The sequence below is a fragment of the Trichoderma ghanense genome (genome assembly GCF_004382785.1).
Source record: "Trichoderma ghanense strain CCMA-1212 chromosome Unknown scaffold_8, whole genome shotgun sequence".
Lineage (NCBI taxonomy): Eukaryota > Fungi > Ascomycota > Sordariomycetes > Hypocreales > Hypocreaceae > Trichoderma > Trichoderma ghanense.
In genome coordinates, this window is record NW_027395671.1 from 680,764 (window position 1) to 699,339 (window position 18,576).

Consider the following 18,576-nt stretch of genomic DNA (forward strand, 5'->3'; position numbering starts at 1 on the left):
TCTGTACCAGTCAGACTGCGATCGCCAAGAGGCTTCGTCTGACACCGGATGTCAGAATTCTCCAATTTGCCGCATACGTCTTCGATCTATCGATCGGTGAGATTGTTGCTCCCTTAATCCACGGAGCTTGTGTATGTGTGCCATCGGAAGAGATGAGGATGAACGGTCTGAAGGAGTTCATCCGGGACGCATCCATCAATTGGGCATTCTTGACGCCTTCCTTTGTTCGAACACTGCGGCCTGAAGATGTACCCGGTCTCGATCTATTGCTCCTTGCAGGTGAAGCCGTCGGAAGAGACATCCTCGACACATGGTTCGGTAAGGTACGCTTGGTCAACGGCTGGGGTCCTGCTGAGACGTGTGTGTTTTCCACCCTACACGAGTGGGCTTCCATGGACCAGTCTCCATTGACTGTTGGAACCCCTGTCGGAGGGCACTGTTGGATCGTGGACGCCGAAGATACTAGCAGACTGGCGCCCATCGGCTGCTTGGGTGAAGTCGTTCTCCAGGGCCCGACGCTACTGCGCGAATACCTGGCTGATCCTCAGAGGAGCAAAGAGGCCATCATCACCTCGTTGCCGTCATGGGCGCCGAAGCAAGACAGCCGGCCTTGGAGCCGCTTTTACAAGTCCGGCGACTTGTGCTACTACAACCCTGACGGCACGCTCGAATTCTACAGCCGCAAGGACACCCAGGTCAAGATTCGTGGCCTCCGTGTGGAATTGGGCGAGGTCGAACACCATATCCGTGAATCGCTTGAAGGTGTCCGACAGGTTGCTGTGGATGTGTTGAAATCGGAAACAGGTACCAACCTGGTCTCATACCTCTGCTTTAATGACGACTCGCAGCCCGTCTCGTCAGCCCTCCAAGCCAGCGACATCTATCTGCCTCTTGATGCCGATATTCAGACTCGCATTACTGCCATGGTCGGCGAGCTCAGTGTGACCCTCCCACGGTATATGATTCCCACGCTGTTTATTCCCTGCAAATTCATGCCTGTCATCACTTCCACCAAGTTGGACAGGAAGACACTAAAGGCAATGACGGCTTCTCTGGACAGGGATCAACTGGCACACTACTCGCTGATTGATAGCAAGAAGCGAGTCCCCGAGACAGAGATGGAAACTCGCCTCCAGGCTATCTGGGCTGACATCCTTGGTCTTCCCATCGACTCGATTGGTCGTGACGATAGCTTCCTCCAGATCGGAGGCGACTCTATCACTGCGATATACTTGGTGTCAAAGGCCCGTGAAGCGGGCATCTCGCTTGTTGTTAAGGATGTCTTTGAAGACTCGCGTCTACTTGCCGTTGCGTCTAAGGCGGTCTTCTCAGAATACGTCCAGGAGGACAAGGAGCCCGTTGCACCCTTCAGTCTTTTGAACGAGCAAACTCGTGCGCTGGTCCTTGGCGGCGAGGTTCGCAAGCTCTGCGGCCTTACCGGTGATCAGATCATCGAAGATGCTTATCCTTGCACTTCACTGCAGGAAGGTCTCATGGCCTTGACGGTGAAGCAACCGGGCTCGTACGTTGCCAAGTATGTGTACAAGCTTGCGCCATTCGTCGAGATAGATAGACTCAAAGCTGCATGGAGCCGCACTGTTGAGCTTTGCGGTAACATGCGGACGCGAATTGTTCTGCTGAATGGCTCGCCGATCCAGCTGCTCCTGAAAGAGGACAGCCAGTGGCAATCCCTGGAGACCGAGACACTTGCCTCAGTCACCAACTCTTCTCGCGACCTGATGATGGGCTATGGATCTCCTCTCTGCTGGTACGGAATCCTCCAAGAAGACAATGCTCATTATCTGGTGTGGTCGGCTCATCATTCCATCTACGATGGATGGGTGATGCGCATTCTTCTGACTACCCTATACACCGTGTATCATGGCGCGGAAGTCACACCTTTGCAGCCTTATTCTGGCTTTATCAGGTATAATCTGGAGCTGGATAATGCTGCTTCTGCCAATTTCTGGCGTGAGCAGTTGTCTGGCTCCAAGAGGGCTGTCTTCCCAGCCCGACAGCCCCCTGCCAGCTCATCGTCGTCAACCCAGATGTTCAAGTCCACCATCAGCATTGGACAAACCAAGCAGAGCATCATCACAAAGGCATCCGTCCTGAGGGCTGCTTGGGCAATTGTCCTTGCGAGGTACTGTGATACTGACGATGTGAGCTTTGGCACGACTGTGTCGGGTCGTCACGCCCCTGTGGCTGGCCTCGAGACCATGGCCGGTCCTATGATTGCGACTGTTCCGGTTCGCGTTCACCTGGACCGTGCTTCCACCAAGTCGCAGTTCCTTGCAAACATCCAAAACCAGGCCCATGAGATGGTTCCATTCGAACAGTTTGGCCTCCAAAACATCTCAAAATTGAGCCAGGAAGCTAGGGATACTTGCGATTTCTCGAGCTTGCTCGTTATCCAGCCCCCTGCCACCGCCGTCTCAGAAGAGGACTCCAAGACCAATATCCTGGTCTATGGCGATGCGGAACAGAGCCACACAGACGATGCCATGCAGAATTACTTCAACTATCCTCTCGTCATCATCATGAATACCTTTGAGGACCACATTCTGCAGCGTTTCTTCTACAACCCAGACGTTCTGGACGAGGCTCGAGTCTCGGCTCTATCGCAGCACATTGGCCATGTTGTTGAGCAGCTCTTGGCATCCAGTGATGACGCCCTCGACAACATCGACCTTGTCAGCGACTGGGACGTTCAGCACGCAGTTGAATCCACTCGACTGAAGCCCTCAACCGAGTCATGTACGCACTGGCTTATCCAGGATCGCATTGAGAACCAGCCCAATGATCCCGCTATTGCTTCTTGGGATGGCGATCTGACCTATAAAGAACTGGGCGTGCTTGCATCTCGTCTGGCTTGGAAGCTTCAGAGCCTCGGCGTTGGACCCGAATCCCTCATTCCATTGTGCTTCCCCAAGTCTACTTGGGCAGTTGTTACAATGGTTGCCATTGAGATGGCTGGTGGTGCCTTTGTTCCTCTTGACCCTAAAGCGCCCGTTGCCCGTCTTCGTGGAATCATTGACGATACCAAATCGACCCTGGCGGTCGCTAGCCCATCATGCCAGGCTACTCTCCTCGAGGTCGGCATCGATGTGTTGGTCGTCGATGAGGCCCTCCTGCTTGAACTGGCTGATCCCGTGGAGGACATTCAGTCAAAGGCACAGCCGAAGAACGCAAGTGTCGTGCTGTTTACTTCAGGATCAACTGGAAAGCCCAAGGGCATGGTCATTCAGCACAACAGCTTATGCTCATCTGGAAACGCGTACGGTCAGGACCTCAATATCGGATCCGGAACGCGTGTCTTCCAGTTCTCTGCCTATACTTTTGACGTTGGTGTGCTTGACTGTCTTATTTCTCTCATGCGTGGCGCTACGGTTTGCATTCCTTCAGACCATGCTCGTCTCAATGACCTTGCTGGGGCCATGACTGCAACTAAGGCCAATTGGGTGTTCTTGACACCTACGGTTGCGGACCTTCTCTCGCCGACAGACGTCCCTTATCTCAAGGTCCTCTGCTTAGGTGGTGAAGCCATCAGCAAGAAGTGTGCTGACCGCTGGATCAACTATACTGAGCTCCATGGCCTCTACGGTCCTGCTGAGGCTTCCATCTGTGCTTGGAACCCTCTTGTTGGCAAGTCTGGACGATCAACCAACCTCGGAAGACCGATATCGTCAGCCTTCTGGGTAGTTGAGCCTGACAACCACAAGCAACTTGTCCCTGTTGGCTGCATTGGTGAGCTCTTGATCGAAGGACCGATGCTTGCTCGAGGATACCTCAACGTCAGCGCTGACGTTGCTTCCAACTGGATGGACAACGTTGACTGGCTCCCAGGAAGCGACAAGAGGAGAGTCTACAGGACGGGCGACTTGGTTCGCCGCAACGCTGACGGAACGTTCGACTTCATGGGCCGCAAAGATACTCAGGTTAAGCTCCACGGTCAACGTGTTGAGCTTGGCGAAATCGAAGCGCGTATCCACGAATTCCTTCCCAGTGACATGGCTGCTATCGTCGCTGTTGTCAAGGATGAACATGACCATGACAGCTTGTTGGCTTTCATGTGGTACACCGAAGGCGCCGTTGCCTCACGATCGGCCGCCCATCTCATGGAGGTTGTCACGGACGAGGCGCGTGCCACTATTTCTCACGTCGACTCTTCCCTCGAAATGGTGCTCCCTTCGTACATGATTCCATCCTCATATCTGGTGTTTGAGGGCAAGCCCGGCCAAACCGTCAACGGCAAGGTCGACCGCAAAGCGCTTCTCGAACACGCTCAGAGCTTGTCTACGCAAGATCGTCTGCGATTCGCACCTGTTGTTGGCAAGAGTGAGCCGCCGAGCACTCCTATGGAGTTCAAGCTTAGGGACCTCTGGGCACAAGTGTTGCAGATTGACGCTGAGTCTATCGGCAAGAATGACAGCTTCCTGCGCATTGGAGGTGACTCTATCAGCGCGATCCAGCTTGTCTCTTTGGCCCAGCAGAATAACATTGGCCTTACGGTCGCTACCATCTTCAACGATCCTCGCCTCGCTCACATGGCTGAGGCTGCCAACGTTGACGAGATCATGCCCGCTTATGAGACAAAGCCGTTCAGTATCATCCCGGCTTCCGCCATGGACGAGGTTCTCGCTGAAGTGCGCTCTCAGTGTGACGATCTTTCTGAGTCTGCCATCATTGAGGATGCCTACCCTTGCACTCGTCTACAAGAAGGGTTGATGATTCTGGCTGTTAAGCAACCTGGATCGTACGTGGCCAAGCATGTTTACCGTCTTTCTGACAAGGTCGACGTTGAGCGATTCAAGCATGCCTGGGATCAGACCGTCGAAGCCTGTGCAGCCTTGAGAACGCGTTTCGTCCTTGTCGATGGCTCAGCTTACCAAGCCGTCATCAAAGACTCTGTCAACTGGCAAACATCATCAAACGTTCGTTCCTTCGCCATGTCTCCGGACAACTCTCACATGGGCTACGGCTCTCCCCTCTGCCGATACGCGCTGATTGAGCAGAATGGAGAAAAGTACTTTGCCTGGAACATCCATCACACCATCTTTGACGGGTGGACTCTACCACTGATCATGGGCACGCTCCACGCTTTCTACAGTGGCACTGATGCTCCTTCACTTCTCCCATATGCTGGCTTCGTCAAGTATGTGATGGACATGGACTATGCGGCTGCCAGTGAGTATTGGACTCTCCAGCTTCAAGGCGCAAAGAAGGCAACATTCCCTCCCGGAGCTGAAGCTGTCAAGGCAAAGAAGTCAGAGATGTCAACTCGGGTTATGCGCAACACGGTCCAATTCCCACGGTCGACTAATACGTCAATCACGAAGGCCTCTGTCCTTCGTGCTGCCTGGGCTATTGTGCTTGCGCGGTATAACGATTCTGACGATGTTTGCTTTGGAACTACAGTCTCTGGCCGTCATGCCGCTGTGCCCGGAATCGAGCGAATGCCCGGCCTTGTGGTTGCGACTGTCCCAGTTCGCGTCAAGCTCGATCAGAAGCAGCCTCTGGATGCCTTCCTGGAGGGTATTCAGTCGCAAGCCGCTGAGATGGTCGCCTATGAGCAATTTGGCATTCAAAACATATCCAAGTTGAACGCCCAGGCTAAGGAGGCTTGCGATTTCACCAGCTTGCTGGTCGTACAACCGATCCAGCACATTACATCGACTGGAAGCGCCAATGAAGAAACCCTTCTCACTGCCGCATCAGCGGACGGTATTGGTGCTGATGAGATGTTGGACAACTATTTCAACTATCCCTTGGTCCTACAGTGCCACTTGCTTGATGATCACGTCGAGCTTGTCCTCATCTATGACAGCGATGTTATTGCTGAGCATCAACTCGTTGGCTTGTCCCACCAGTTTGAGCATGTGGTTACTCAGCTTCTCAGCCAAGATGGTTCTCTGTCTGCTGTTTCAGTAGCAAGCGACTGGGACCTTGATTTTGCACGGGCATCTAACCACGATGAGCCTGCCGTTGTTGATGACTGTATCCACAACATGATTGAGCAACGAGCCCTGATTAACCCAGACGCTGAAGCTGTTAGTGCCTGGGATGCCCACTTCACCTACGCCGAATTGGACCGGTCTGCTAATAGACTGGCAAATCATCTGATTCACTCAATGGGCGTTCGAGTCGGAGACTTGGTTCACGTGTGCTTCGAGAAGTCGGCTTGGTATGTCGTCTCGATCTTGGCCATCAACAAAGCGGGCGCGGCTTGGATTCCGCTTGACCCGTCACATCCTGTCGACCGCCATCAGCAAGTCGTTGGGCAAACAAAGTCCAGATTGGCCCTTACATCTCCTACAAATGCTGCCAAGTGTGCCAACCTCGTAGCTGACGTTTTGGAGGTGACGAGAGAGCTTCTCGACAGCCTGGAAACGCAAGTCAACGACACAAGGCCGGTCACAACTGTCACTCCACAAGATGTGGCCTACATCCTGTTCACGTCCGGATCGACTGGTGTTCCTAAGGGTGTTGTTATGGAACACGGAGCTCTCTGCAGTAGTCAGACGTCTATCAGTAGACGACTTGGCTATGCTCCTGGTGTGCGGATGCTTCAATTTGCCTCGTTCGTCTTCGACGCCTGTATTGGCGAGATAATCGCACCGCTGATTTCAGGCGCCTGTGTCTGCATTCCGTCATGGGAGACGCAAATGAACTCACTGACCAGCTACATTCGCGACGAGAACGTCACCTGGGCGATGCTCACACCGTCGTTTGCTCGTACTATGGATCCTAGCGAGGTACCTTGCTTGGAGCTCCTGATTTTGATCGGCGAGGCTGTCAGCCGCGACGTCTTCGAGCTGTGGTTCGGCAGGCTCCGTCTCCTCAATGGCTGGGGTCCTACGGAAACCTGTGTCTTTGGTGCTCTGCATGAATGGCAGTCCATTGAAGAATCGCAAATGACCATCGGTCAGCCAGTCGGAGGGTACTGCTGGATTGTCGACCCTGAAGATCCGCAGAAGTTAGCCCCCACGGGCGCCTTTGGTGAGGTTGTCATCCAAGGGCCCAATCTGCTTCGCGAATATCTTGCCGATGAGGCCAAGACGGCTTCGTCGACTGTTACTGTCCTTCCTGAATGGGCTCCTAACCGGCATTCACGCCATTGGAACCGGTTCTATAAGACGGGCGATCTGGCCATGTACAACCCTGATGGAACCATCCAGTACTACAGCCGCAAGGACACGCAGGTCAAGATCCGAGGTCTGAGAGTGGAATTAGGCGAAGTCGAACACCACGTACGTCAGAATCTTGATGCCGTCCAACAGGTTTCTGTGGATGTGTTCAAGACCGATGCCGGTGTCAATCTCGTTTCGTTCGTGTGCTTCAACAACGATACCCTCCCGGCCAGCATGACTGGCGACATCACCAGCAAGGATATCATCCTACCCTTGACGGAGGAGCTCAAGGACAGCATCAACAACCTTCTGGGCCGCCTTAACGTCCTCTTACCCGGATATATGATTCCCACGCTGTTCATCCCTTTCAAGGCCATGCCGCTCGTCACTTCCGGCAAGCTTGATAGGAAGCTTCTGCTGAAGCTTACTGCTTCGCTTGACAAGGAGCAGCTTGAAGAATATGCGCTTACCGGTGGTGACAAGAGGGAGCCGGAGACCGAAATGGAGTACCGCTTACAGGAGCTGTGGGCTACTCTGCTGAATATGCCTGCTTCCTCCATTGGTCGCGATGACAGTTTCCTGCGGATTGGCGGCGATTCCATTGCTGCTATCCGTCTCGTTGCCAAGGCCCGTGAGAGTGGCATATCTCTCAGTGTCAACGACATCTTTAGCGATCCTCGCCTCCTTGCTGTCGCTGCTAGAGCTACGAGCTCAACAGATGGAATCGAGGAGGTTGCCGCAATTGAGCCATTCACTCTTATCGACGAGGCTCACCACTCCATGGTCCTCAGCAACTACTCCGGTCTGCACTTGTCAGCCGACATGGAAATTGAAGATGCTTTCCCTTGTTCGAAGCTCCAGGAGGGCTTGATGGCTTTGGCTGTGAAGCAACCTGGCTCGTACATTGCCAAGTACCATTATCGCCTGCCGTCTCACGTTGACGTGGCCCGGTTCAAACGTGCCTGGGAGATGACTGTTGAGACGTGTGCCAACATGCGTACTCGCATCATCAGTGTCGGTGGAATGACAATCCAGACGGTCATTAAGAATGATGTCTCCTGGGAGGACACCACTGGTATGAGTCTCATGTCGTATGTACGTGCCACCCAGCAGACGGAGATGGGCTACGGTTCTCGTCTTTGCCGTTACGCCTTGATCGAGGAAGAGGGTCAGGACGTCCAGTTTGTGTGGAGCATTCACCACGCCGTTTTCGACGGTTGGACGACGCCCATCATTCTGGGTGCTTTACACAGCGCGTATAGAGGTCTGGAGATGCCCAGGGTCGAGAACTACGCCAGATTCATCAAGTATACGATGGACATCAACTACCAAGATGCCAGCGAATATTGGATGAGGGAGCTCCACGACGTGAAGAAGGCTACTTTCCCTTCATCAGTCTCCGTTGAAACATCCCACAAGGGCGACGTCACAAAGTTCATGGAGACCAGGATCGACCTACCCCAGAACGGTGTCGGTGTCACGAAAGCGACTATCCTTCGTGCTGCTTGGGCCGTGGTTCTCGCACGCTACTGCGATACCGATGATGTTTGCTTCGGAACGACAATTTCAGGACGACAAGCCCCTGTTGCCGGGCTGATGGAGATGCCTGGCCCCGTAATTGCGACTGTGCCAATCCGCGTGCGGCTGGATCGACAGAAGACCGTTGACGACTTCCTCCAAGGCGTGCAAGACCAGGCTACCAAGATGGTCGCCTACGAGCAATTCGGTCTTCAGAGCATCGGCAAGCTAAGCGCTGACGCAAAGGACGCGTGTGACTTTTCGTCGCTTCTGGTTATCCAACCTTTGCAGACCCTGGTATACAACGACGATGACGAGCAGACTCTACTGGCTGCTCCTGAGGCTGCTGCCGATACCAAGGAGGAAGGGATGCAGAATTACTTCTCGTACCCCCTGGTTATACAAGCGCACTTGCATGACGACCACATCAGCCTGGTGTTGGTGTACAACTCTTTGGCGCTTCCAGAAGCCCAGCTGTTCGCCCTGTCTCAGCAATTCAAACACGTCGTCGAGCAGCTAGTGTTGGAGCCCCAGCTCAGCCTTGGATCTTTGTCCGTTGCCTCCGACTGGGACGTTGCACAGTCTCTCAAGTTCAACTCCGAAGTCCCAGAGATTGTCGATTCGTGTGTCCATCAACTAATCGAAAGGCAAGCCGAGATCCGCCCCGATGCCATGGCGATCAGGGCCTGGGACGCCGAGCTTACGTACGGCGAATTCAACCGTGCTGCAAACCGTCTTGCCAACTATCTGACGGCTTCCCATGACATCAAGCCGGATGACTTAATCCATGTCTGCTTCGAAAAGTCGGCTTGGTTCTTTGTGTCTATCCTGGCCATCAACAAGTCGGGTGCTGCTTGGGTGCCTCTCGATCCCTCTCACCCGGAACAGCGACTTCGTCAAGTTGTCTCTCAGACGCGTGCCAGGATAGCACTTACCTCGCCTTCGAACCGTGACCTGGTTGCAGGCTTAGTTGAGTCTGTTATCACTGTGGACTCCCAGCTTGATGCCGAACTGTCCAAGATTGACGGATACAGCCAGAAGAGCCCGGTGACAATTGTGTCGTCAGACAACGCTGTCTATGTTCTATTCACATCCGGATCGACTGGAACACCTAAAGGCCTTGTTATGCAGCACGGCTCGGTGGCTACATCTCAAACGGCTATTGTCAAGCGGCTAGGCCTAACCCCTGACGTACGCATACTGCAATTCGCTGCCTTTGTGTTCGATCTTTCGATCGGAGAGATCATCGCACCGCTTATTACAGGCGCCTGTTTGTGTGTACCGTCAGACCATACGAGGATGAATGGCCTTACCCAGTACATCAGGGATATGGGCATCAATTGGGCGTTCCTTACACCCTCATTCATTCGGACAATCAACCCTGCTGAAGTTCCGGGCCTGGATCTTGTCCTACTAGCTGGCGAGGCCGTTCCTCGAGATGTCCTGACTACCTGGTTTGGCAAGGTCCGCTTGATCAACGGATGGGGGCCTGCCGAGACGTGTGTGTTCTCGACGCTTCACGAGTGGCAATCGGTCAACGAGTCGCCCCTTACGGTTGGTAAGCCTGTTGGTGGTTTCTGCTGGGTTGTTGATCCGGAAGATCCTCGTCGCCTAGCTCCGACCGGAACGCTTGGAGAGGTCGTCATACAGGGTCCGACTTTGTTGCGGGAGTATCTATCCGACCTTCAACGAACACAGTCCTCTACAGTGTATGACCTTCCCGAGTGGGCACCTCGCCCTGACTCCAAACACTGGAACAAGTTCTACAAGTCCGGCGATCTGTGCTATTACAATCAAGACGGCACGATCGAATTCTCGACTCGTAAAGACACGCAAATCAAGATCCGTGGTTTACGTGTAGAGCTTGGAGAAGTCCAGCACCATATTCAACAGGCACTACCTTTGGCCAGGCAGGTTGCAGTGGACGTGTACAAGGGCGAAAACGGTACCAACCTCGTGGCCTATCTGTGCTTCAGCGATGATACCCGAACGGTTGGCATCAGCAGCGATGTCTCTGACGGCCCATTCTTGCCGCTCAGCGAAGATTTGCAGTCGACGTTAGCAGCCGTTGTTGGCCAGCTCAGCATTTCGTTGCCTCGGTATATGATTCCGACCATGTTCATCCCCTGCAGCTACATGCCCTTTATCACCTCGACAAAGCTTGATCGTAATGAGCTGAAGAAGCTCACAAGCTCACTAGACAAGAGCCAAATAGCCCAGTACTCACTCCTGGGTGGTAAGAAACGCTCTCCGGAAACGCCAATGGAAGTGTTCTTGCAGAAGCTTTGGTCTGAACTGCTGGGTGTGCCGGTTGAATCCATCGGTCGTGACGATAGCTTCCTGGGCCTTGGTGGCGATTCCATTACTGCCATCCACATGGTTAGCGCTGCCAGGGAATCCGGTGTCTCGCTCGCAGTCAAGGAAATTTTTGACGATCCGCGCTTATCGGCTGTTGCAAGCAAGGCTCGCGAGATCGGACAAGACGAGCAGACTTCATCCGTCGACGCTACTCCTTTCCAACTGGTTGAAGATTTTATTCGCCAGCTGGCTATTGGTGACGAAGTTCGACGACTTTGTGGCCTGACAAACAGCGAGGAAGTCGAAGATGCTTACCCGGTTACGATGTTCCAGGAGGGCCTCATGGCTCTTTCAGTGAAGCAGCCGGGTTCATACATCGCAAAATATGCCTATAGGCTGTCTGAAGACGTTGATGTTGCTCGCTTCAAGGCCGCTTGGGAGACCACTGTTTCACTATGCCCGACTATGCGCACCCGACTCGTCCTCCTGAATGGTAAATGCACACAGGTAGTTGTCAAGGGGGAGACCGGTTGGCAGCCTCAAGAATACACGGATGTTCGTGCCGCTATTCAAGCTGCCCAGATGGCGGAAATGACCTACGGTTCTCACCTTTCTCAGGCTACCTTGGTCAATGATGCAAATGGGGACAAGTACTTCATCTGGACAGTCCATCACGCGGTTCACGATGGCTGGACAGTCCGTCTCATTATGAGCACCTTCCAGAGTGCCTATCACAGCCTAGAGCTGCCCGCTCTGAGACCATACTCCGGTTTCATTCGGTATCTTGGAGCCATCAAGACTGATGAAACCATCAACTACTGGACTCAGCAGCTGCAAGGTGCCAGCAGGGCGTCTTATCCGCCATCTAAGCCAACATCCGCGTCCGAGGCAACCACTCGCCTCATCACCAAGACGATCCAAGCCCCCTCCTCGGCGAATGCTGCCATCACAAAGGCCACGATCATGCGGGCCACCTGGGCCATTCTGCTGGCCCGCTACTGCGATACCGACGATGTCACTTTTGGCACCTCAATCTCCGGCAGACAGGCTGCAGTATCTGGTCTCATGGATATGCCCGGCCCTGTGGTCGCGACTGTTCCCGTGCGTGTTCGTCTGGATCGGAGCCAGCCGATTGGCAAGTACCTCCAGGCTATTCAGAGTCAGGCCCACGAGATGGTGCCATACGAGCAGTACGGCTTGACCAACATTGGAAAGATCAGCCCCGACTTCAGGGATGCCTGTGACTTTACGAGCTTGCTGGTTGTTCAGCCTCGAACACACTTGGATGCTCGAAACAACGGCACGCCTAGTGATTCTGACGCTTCATCGGCTGCTCTGCTTCTGCCTGCCAACATTGAGGGCAGTTCGGCTGAAGATTTGATGCAAGGCTACTTTTCGTATCCTCTTGTTATCCAAGGCCATCTCCTCAGTGACTCCATCGAACTGGTCATCACCTACGACTCTTCCGTCCTCTCTGAGGCATCCATGGAAGCGATGTGCCATCAATTTGACCATGTGGCTTCGCAGCTATTTGCAGACGAGGGACGTACGCTAGGCGACCTGACCGTTGCTTCTGACTGGGACCTCCAACGAACCAGGGACTTTAACCCTGAAGTCCCAGTGATCATGGATACTTGCATCCATCACCTCATTGAAGCACAAGCCAGGGAGACTCCTGATTTGCCAGCAGTCTGGGCCTGGGACGGACAGTTGACCTACCGCCAGCTTAACGAAGCGGCCAACCGGTTAGCCCACTATCTCATCAGCGAGCACAACGTCCAGGTTGAAGATCTTGTGCACGTCTGCTTCGAAAAGTCGGTTTGGCACTGGGTCTCTGTGCTTGCTATCAACAAGGCTGGAGCCGTGTGGGTTCCTCTGGATCCATCACACCCTGAGCAGCGCCTTCGCCAGGTTGCCTCCCAGACCCGGTCCACGTTGGCTCTGACATCAGACACAACAAGAAGCCTCCTATCTCATATCATTGAACGGGTGGTTGAAGTTTCTCCCGCATTGTTTGAGCAGATTGATGTCCGACTCGGTGAAAAGGAGCCTCAGGTTTCGGTCTCATCCAGCAATGCTGCATATGTGCTCTTCACCTCCGGATCTACGGGTACGCCCAAGGGTCTGGTCATGACACACGGTGCTTTTGCAACCAGTCAGACGGCCATCAAGAAGCGAATGGGGCCGAATACAAACACCAGGGCCCTCCAGTTTGCTTCGTACGTGTTTGACATGTCTGTCGGCGAAGGCTTCGTCCAGCTTATATCTGGCGCCTGCATATTCATTCCGTCTGAGCACACCAGAATGAATGGTCTGAAAGAATTCATTGCCGAGCACAGAATCAACTCTCTATGGCTGACGCCGTCCTTCATCCGGACCCTCAGTCCAGAGCAAGTACCTACAGTTGACGTTGTGTTCTTGGCTGGTGAAGCTATTCCACGCGATGTGTTCACTACGTGGTGTACCAAGGTCCGCTTGTGGAACGGTTGGGGACCTGCAGAGACTTGCGTTGTCAGCTCCTTACACGAGTTCACAAGCCTAGATGAATCGCCATTAACGATCGGTCGCCCGATTGGAGGGTACTGCTGGATTGTAGACCCCACGGATCACTCCAGGCTTGCTCCTATCGGCACAATTGGCGAAGTTGTCATTCAAAGCCCAACGATTTTGAGGGAGTATCTTGCCGACGTCGAACGCACCAAGGCTTCCACGGTGTATGAGCTACCCGAATGGGCACCAAACCGAGACCAGACTCCTTGGTCACGATTCTTCAAGTCCGGCGATCTAGCTTCATACAACCCTGACGGTACCCTCGAGTTCGCTAGCAGAAAGGATACCCAGGTCAAGATTCGCGGTCTACGTGTTGAGCTTGGAGAAATCGAGCACCACGTCCGCAGCAGCCTCACAGACGCTCGCCAAGTTGCTGTCGACGTTTTCAGGACCGATGCCGGCACGAGGCTTATCGCGTATTTCTGCTTCTCTGATGAGACGCGCACTGCCGGCAATTCTCAGTCGGATGACGAAGACATCTTCCTGCCTGTGACAGAAGAGCTTCAGAGACAGCTCACCAGCATGGTCAGCCAGCTGCATGTCACGCTGCCTCGCTACATGGTGCCCTCGCTCTTCATTCCGTGCCGCTACATGCCTTTCATCACGTCCACCAAGCTTGACAGGAACCGGCTGAAGAAGCTTGTTTCTGAGCTTAGCCAAGAAGACCACGCCGTGTATTCCTTGAGCAACGGCGTCAAGCGCATGCCTGACACTGAAATGGAGGCTCGTATGCAGGAGCTTTGGTCTGTCGTCTTGCGCATGCCTAAGGAAGAGATTGGCTGCGATGAAAGCTTCCTGCAGATTGGTGGTGATTCCATTACCGCCATCCAGCTCGTTACTAATGCTCGTGAGGCTGGTATATCAATTGCGGTCAAGGATATCTTTGACGACCCTCGCCTTTCGAAGCTGGCCCTGGTAGCTGCAGCCAACTCTGATCACAGCAGTGTCTCCACGATAGTAGAGCCCTTTAGCCTCCTGGGAGAGCCCCTTACCAAGGATCTCGTCACAGAGGCTACCAAGGAGCAGTGCAATCTTTCTGGGGATGACCTACTTGATGATGCCTATCCCTGCACAAAGCTACAGGAAGGTCTCATGGCCCTTGCAATCAAGCAACCCGGATCATACATTGCCAAGTATGTGTATCAACTCCCCGACCACGTCGATGTTTCCAGATTCCGCACTGCCTGGGAGCGTACCGTCCAGAGCTGTGCCAACCTTCGCACACGCATGATCCTCGTCAACGGCATCACGATCCAAGTTTTGCTAAAGGATGACATTGCCTGGGATGATACCGTCAACACTTCCCTCGAGACCTATGCTCGCTCAACGCTCAATATAGAAATGGCCTATGCCCAGCGTCTGTGTCGCTATGCCCTCATTGAGGAAGAGACCGGTAACTACTTTGCTTTCAGCATCCACCACACCGTCTTTGATGGTTGGTCTCTTCCATTGGTAATGGGTACCTTGTCTGCGGCTTATTACGATCTTGAGCTTCCTTCTCTGCAGTCATATGCAGCTTTCGTCAAGTACACTAGTGAGCTCGATTACAGCGCCGCTTCAGACTATTGGAAGAAGCAGCTTCAAGGTGCCAAACGCGCAAGTTTCCCGGTACCTAGCGATAAATCAGGCCCATCTCAAACGCGTGTCGTCAACAAGACCATTGACTTCCCCAAGTCAAAGACGTCCATCACAAAGGCCTCTATTCTGCGCGCTGCTTGGGCTATCGTCTTAGCCCGCTACTCTGATAGCGATGATGTGTGCTTCGGCACCACAGTCTCTGGTCGTCATGCCAATGTGGCCGGTCTCGAGGCCATGCCAGGTCTGGTCGTCGCCACTGTTCCCGTTCGTATTCGTGTCGACAAGCAAAAGCCTCTTTCTGGCTTCCTTCAGGACGTTCAGACACAGGCCAATGACATGGTGGATTACGAACAATTTGGCATCCAGAACATCTCCAGACTTGGCTCCGATGCAAAGGATGCTTGCGACTTTACGTCTCTCTTGGCTATCCAGCCCGTGCAGCATATGAGTGCAGACAGCAGCAATCCTGCTGATCAGGGTGCCATCGTTATTCCTGCTGCTTCTCCCCATGTCAAAGCCGAGGACATGCTGCAAAACTATTTCTCTTACCCCCTGGTTATTCAGTGCCACCTCTTGGATAACCACGTCAACTTGGTTCTCGTCTATGACACTGATGTCCTTGAGGAGACACAGCTGAACGCCCTGATGCACCAGTTTGATCACGTTGTCCAACAGCTACTTGCCCAAGGCGACGAGCCATTAGGTGATGTCAGCATCTCAGGGCCTTGGGATCTTCAACAAGCTCTGCAGCTGAACAGCAAGAAACCCGACTTTGTTCACACATGTCTTCATGATATCTTCTCCCAGCATGCTTCGAGTTCCCCACACCACGAGGCCATCTTCTCATCCGAAGGCAGCCTTACCTACGGTGAACTTGACCACCTGACCGATATCCTCGCCACTCATCTGAGCTCTCTAGGCGCAGGCCCCGAAACAGTGGTGCCCTTCTGCTTCGAGAAATCGATGTGGGCGGTGATTGCGATCTTGTCGATCCTAAAGGCTGGCGCCGCGTTTGTGCCCCTTGATCCTTCGCATCCAACCAGCCGTCGCGAGGCATTGGTCAAGGAAGTCAGTGCTCGCGTGCTCATAGCTTCTTCTAGCGCCCTCACTTCATGCAAGGGAATGGCTGAGCACGTTGTTGAGCTGTCACCCAGTGTCATGGCTAGGCTTGCTGCCTCTGTAACCCCTAGGATCCTGCCAAAGGTTGGACCGAGGAACACGGCATATGTCCTGTTCACCTCTGGATCGACGGGCAAGCCCAAGGGCGTTGTTATGCAGCACGGCTCTTTCAGCTCGACTACCATTGGATATGGCAAGGTGTATAACCTGTCGCCGTTGTCGAGAGTTTTCCAATTCTCCAACTATATCTTTGATGGTAGCTTGGGCGAAATCTTTGGTCCATTGGCCTTTGGTGGAACGATTTGCATACCCAGTGAAGACGAACGCCTTGGTAGTGCCCCTGCCTTCATGGACACGGCAAAGGTCAACACGGCCATGCTGACCCCGTCCTTTGTGCGGACCTTTACACCCGACCAGGTGCCGCATCTCAAGACTCTTGTCCTTGGCGGCGAAGCTGCTTCCAAGAGCACTTTGGAGATGTGGGTTGACCGCGTCACTCTGTACAACGGATACGGACCAGCTGAAGCTTGCAACTACGCCGCTACACACGTTTTCAAATCGAGCTCCGAGTCTCCTCGTATTATCGGATCCGGATTCAACGGTGCCTGTTGGGTTGTTGAGCCCGATAACCGCAACATCCTCACGCCTATAGGCTGCACAGGCGAGCTAGTCCTTCAAGGTCACGCTCTGGCTCGCGGCTATCTCAATGACAAAGCGAAGACGGAGCAATCCTTTGTTAGCGAAATTGGTTCTCTTCCGCTTTCTCTTCTGCACGAGCCTAAGCGATTCTACCTCACAGGAGACTTGGTCCGCTATAATTCAAATGGTGAACTCGAATACCTGGGACGAAAGGACTCCCAGGTTAAGCTGCGTGGTCAGCGTCTGGAACTGGGTGAAATTGAATACAACATCACCCAGTCGCTCAAGAGCGTGCGAGACGTCGCCGTTGATGTCATCCACAAAGACACCGGTGACTTCCTAGTCGCCTTCATCTCGTTCTCTGACATCGCAAACGCCCAATGGGATGCGGATAGCCTGCTTCTGAACCTCCTCGCTGCGGATGAGTCCATGAGATCCCTGCTCGATACTCTAAGAGAGAGCCTGAAAGCCTCTCTACCAAGATACATGGTCCCAAGCATCATTCTTCCACTTCGCTGTATGCCTTTTATCACATCCATGAAGCTTGACAAGAAGCAGCTACTTTCTCTTGCCCACAGCCTCTCCATCGAGGACATCACTGCTTACTCGGCATCCAAGAGAGAAAAGGTCGAGCCTACGTCTGAGCTCGAATTCAAGCTCCGTGATCTGTGGGCACAAGTGCTCAAGCTCGAGGCTGGTGATATAGGACGCAACGATGCCTTCCTGGAGATTGGTGGTGACTCGATCTCAGCTATCCACCTGGTGACTGCCGCACAGCAAGCCGGAATCAGCATTACTGTGGCAAACATTTTTGCGGATTCTAGACTTTCTTCTCTTGCAGCTTCGGCAAAGGTTGGATATGTCGCCAAGAGTTTCGACGTGAAGCCCTTCAGCATGCTACCCGGTATCAACATCGAAGAGTTGACCACTTTGGCCCAAGCCAAATGCAATCTGCCGAATTACCTTGCCCTTGAGGATGCTTACCCTTGCACAAGCCTGCAAGAGGGTCTGATGGCAATTGCAATCAAGCAACCTGGATCCTACATCGCCAAGCACGTCTATCAGTTACCCGCTCATGTCGATGTTGCTCGCTTCAAGACCTCCTGGGAACGCACTGTCGAGGCTTGCAGCAACCTGCGCACTCGGATCATTCTTGTAGACAACAAGCACGTTCAAGTCGTTGTCAAGGATGACATTTCCTGGGACTCTGGCCTGGGTCACGACCTTGAGTCTTACATCCGCGCTTCTCAGAGCCTTGAGATGAAGTATGGATCGCGACTTTGCCGATATGCTCTTATCCAAGACGAGGAGACTGGCGACAACTTCTTCTCCCTCAGTGTGCACCACACAGTCTTCGATGGTTGGAGCTTGCCTCTGATCCTCGGCACACTGAATGCTTTCTACCGCGATGCTGAGGTTCCCGCCTTGCAGCCTTATTCTGGCTTTGTCAAGTACACTCTTGACCTTGACGAGAAGGCTGCTGTCAGCTATTGGACCAAGCAGCTCTCGGGAGCTAAGAAGGCGGCGTTCCCAGTCACCACGGACGTTATCGGTCCCGATTCTGTCAAGCCTGCCTCCCAGTTCTTGAACAAGGTCATTGAGTTCCCTCGCTCGACGAACTCATCCATCACCAAGGCGACTGTCCTTCGAACGGCATGGGCCATTGTTCTAGCCCGCTACTCCGACTCAGACGACATCTGCTTCGGTACAACTGTGTCTGGCCGCCATGCTTCCGTCCCTGGCC

The 18,576-nt window shown here is 53.6% G+C and overlaps 1 protein-coding gene across 1 annotated transcript in view; it reads left to right on the top strand.

The window, feature by feature from the left end:
- Positions 1-18,576, top strand: part of CCMA1212_006837 (Tyrocidine synthase 3) — a gene marked incomplete at both ends in the record, with an annotated part of 69,496 nt that overhangs the window by 43,994 nt on the left and 6,926 nt on the right. Inside the window, 2 exons of the mRNA XM_073704032.1 lie at positions 56-9,839; positions 9,966-18,537. Coding sequence (XP_073557274.1) covers positions 56-9,839; positions 9,966-18,537 — 18,356 coding nt within the window. The remainder of the gene's footprint in view (positions 1-55; positions 9,840-9,965; positions 18,538-18,576) is intronic.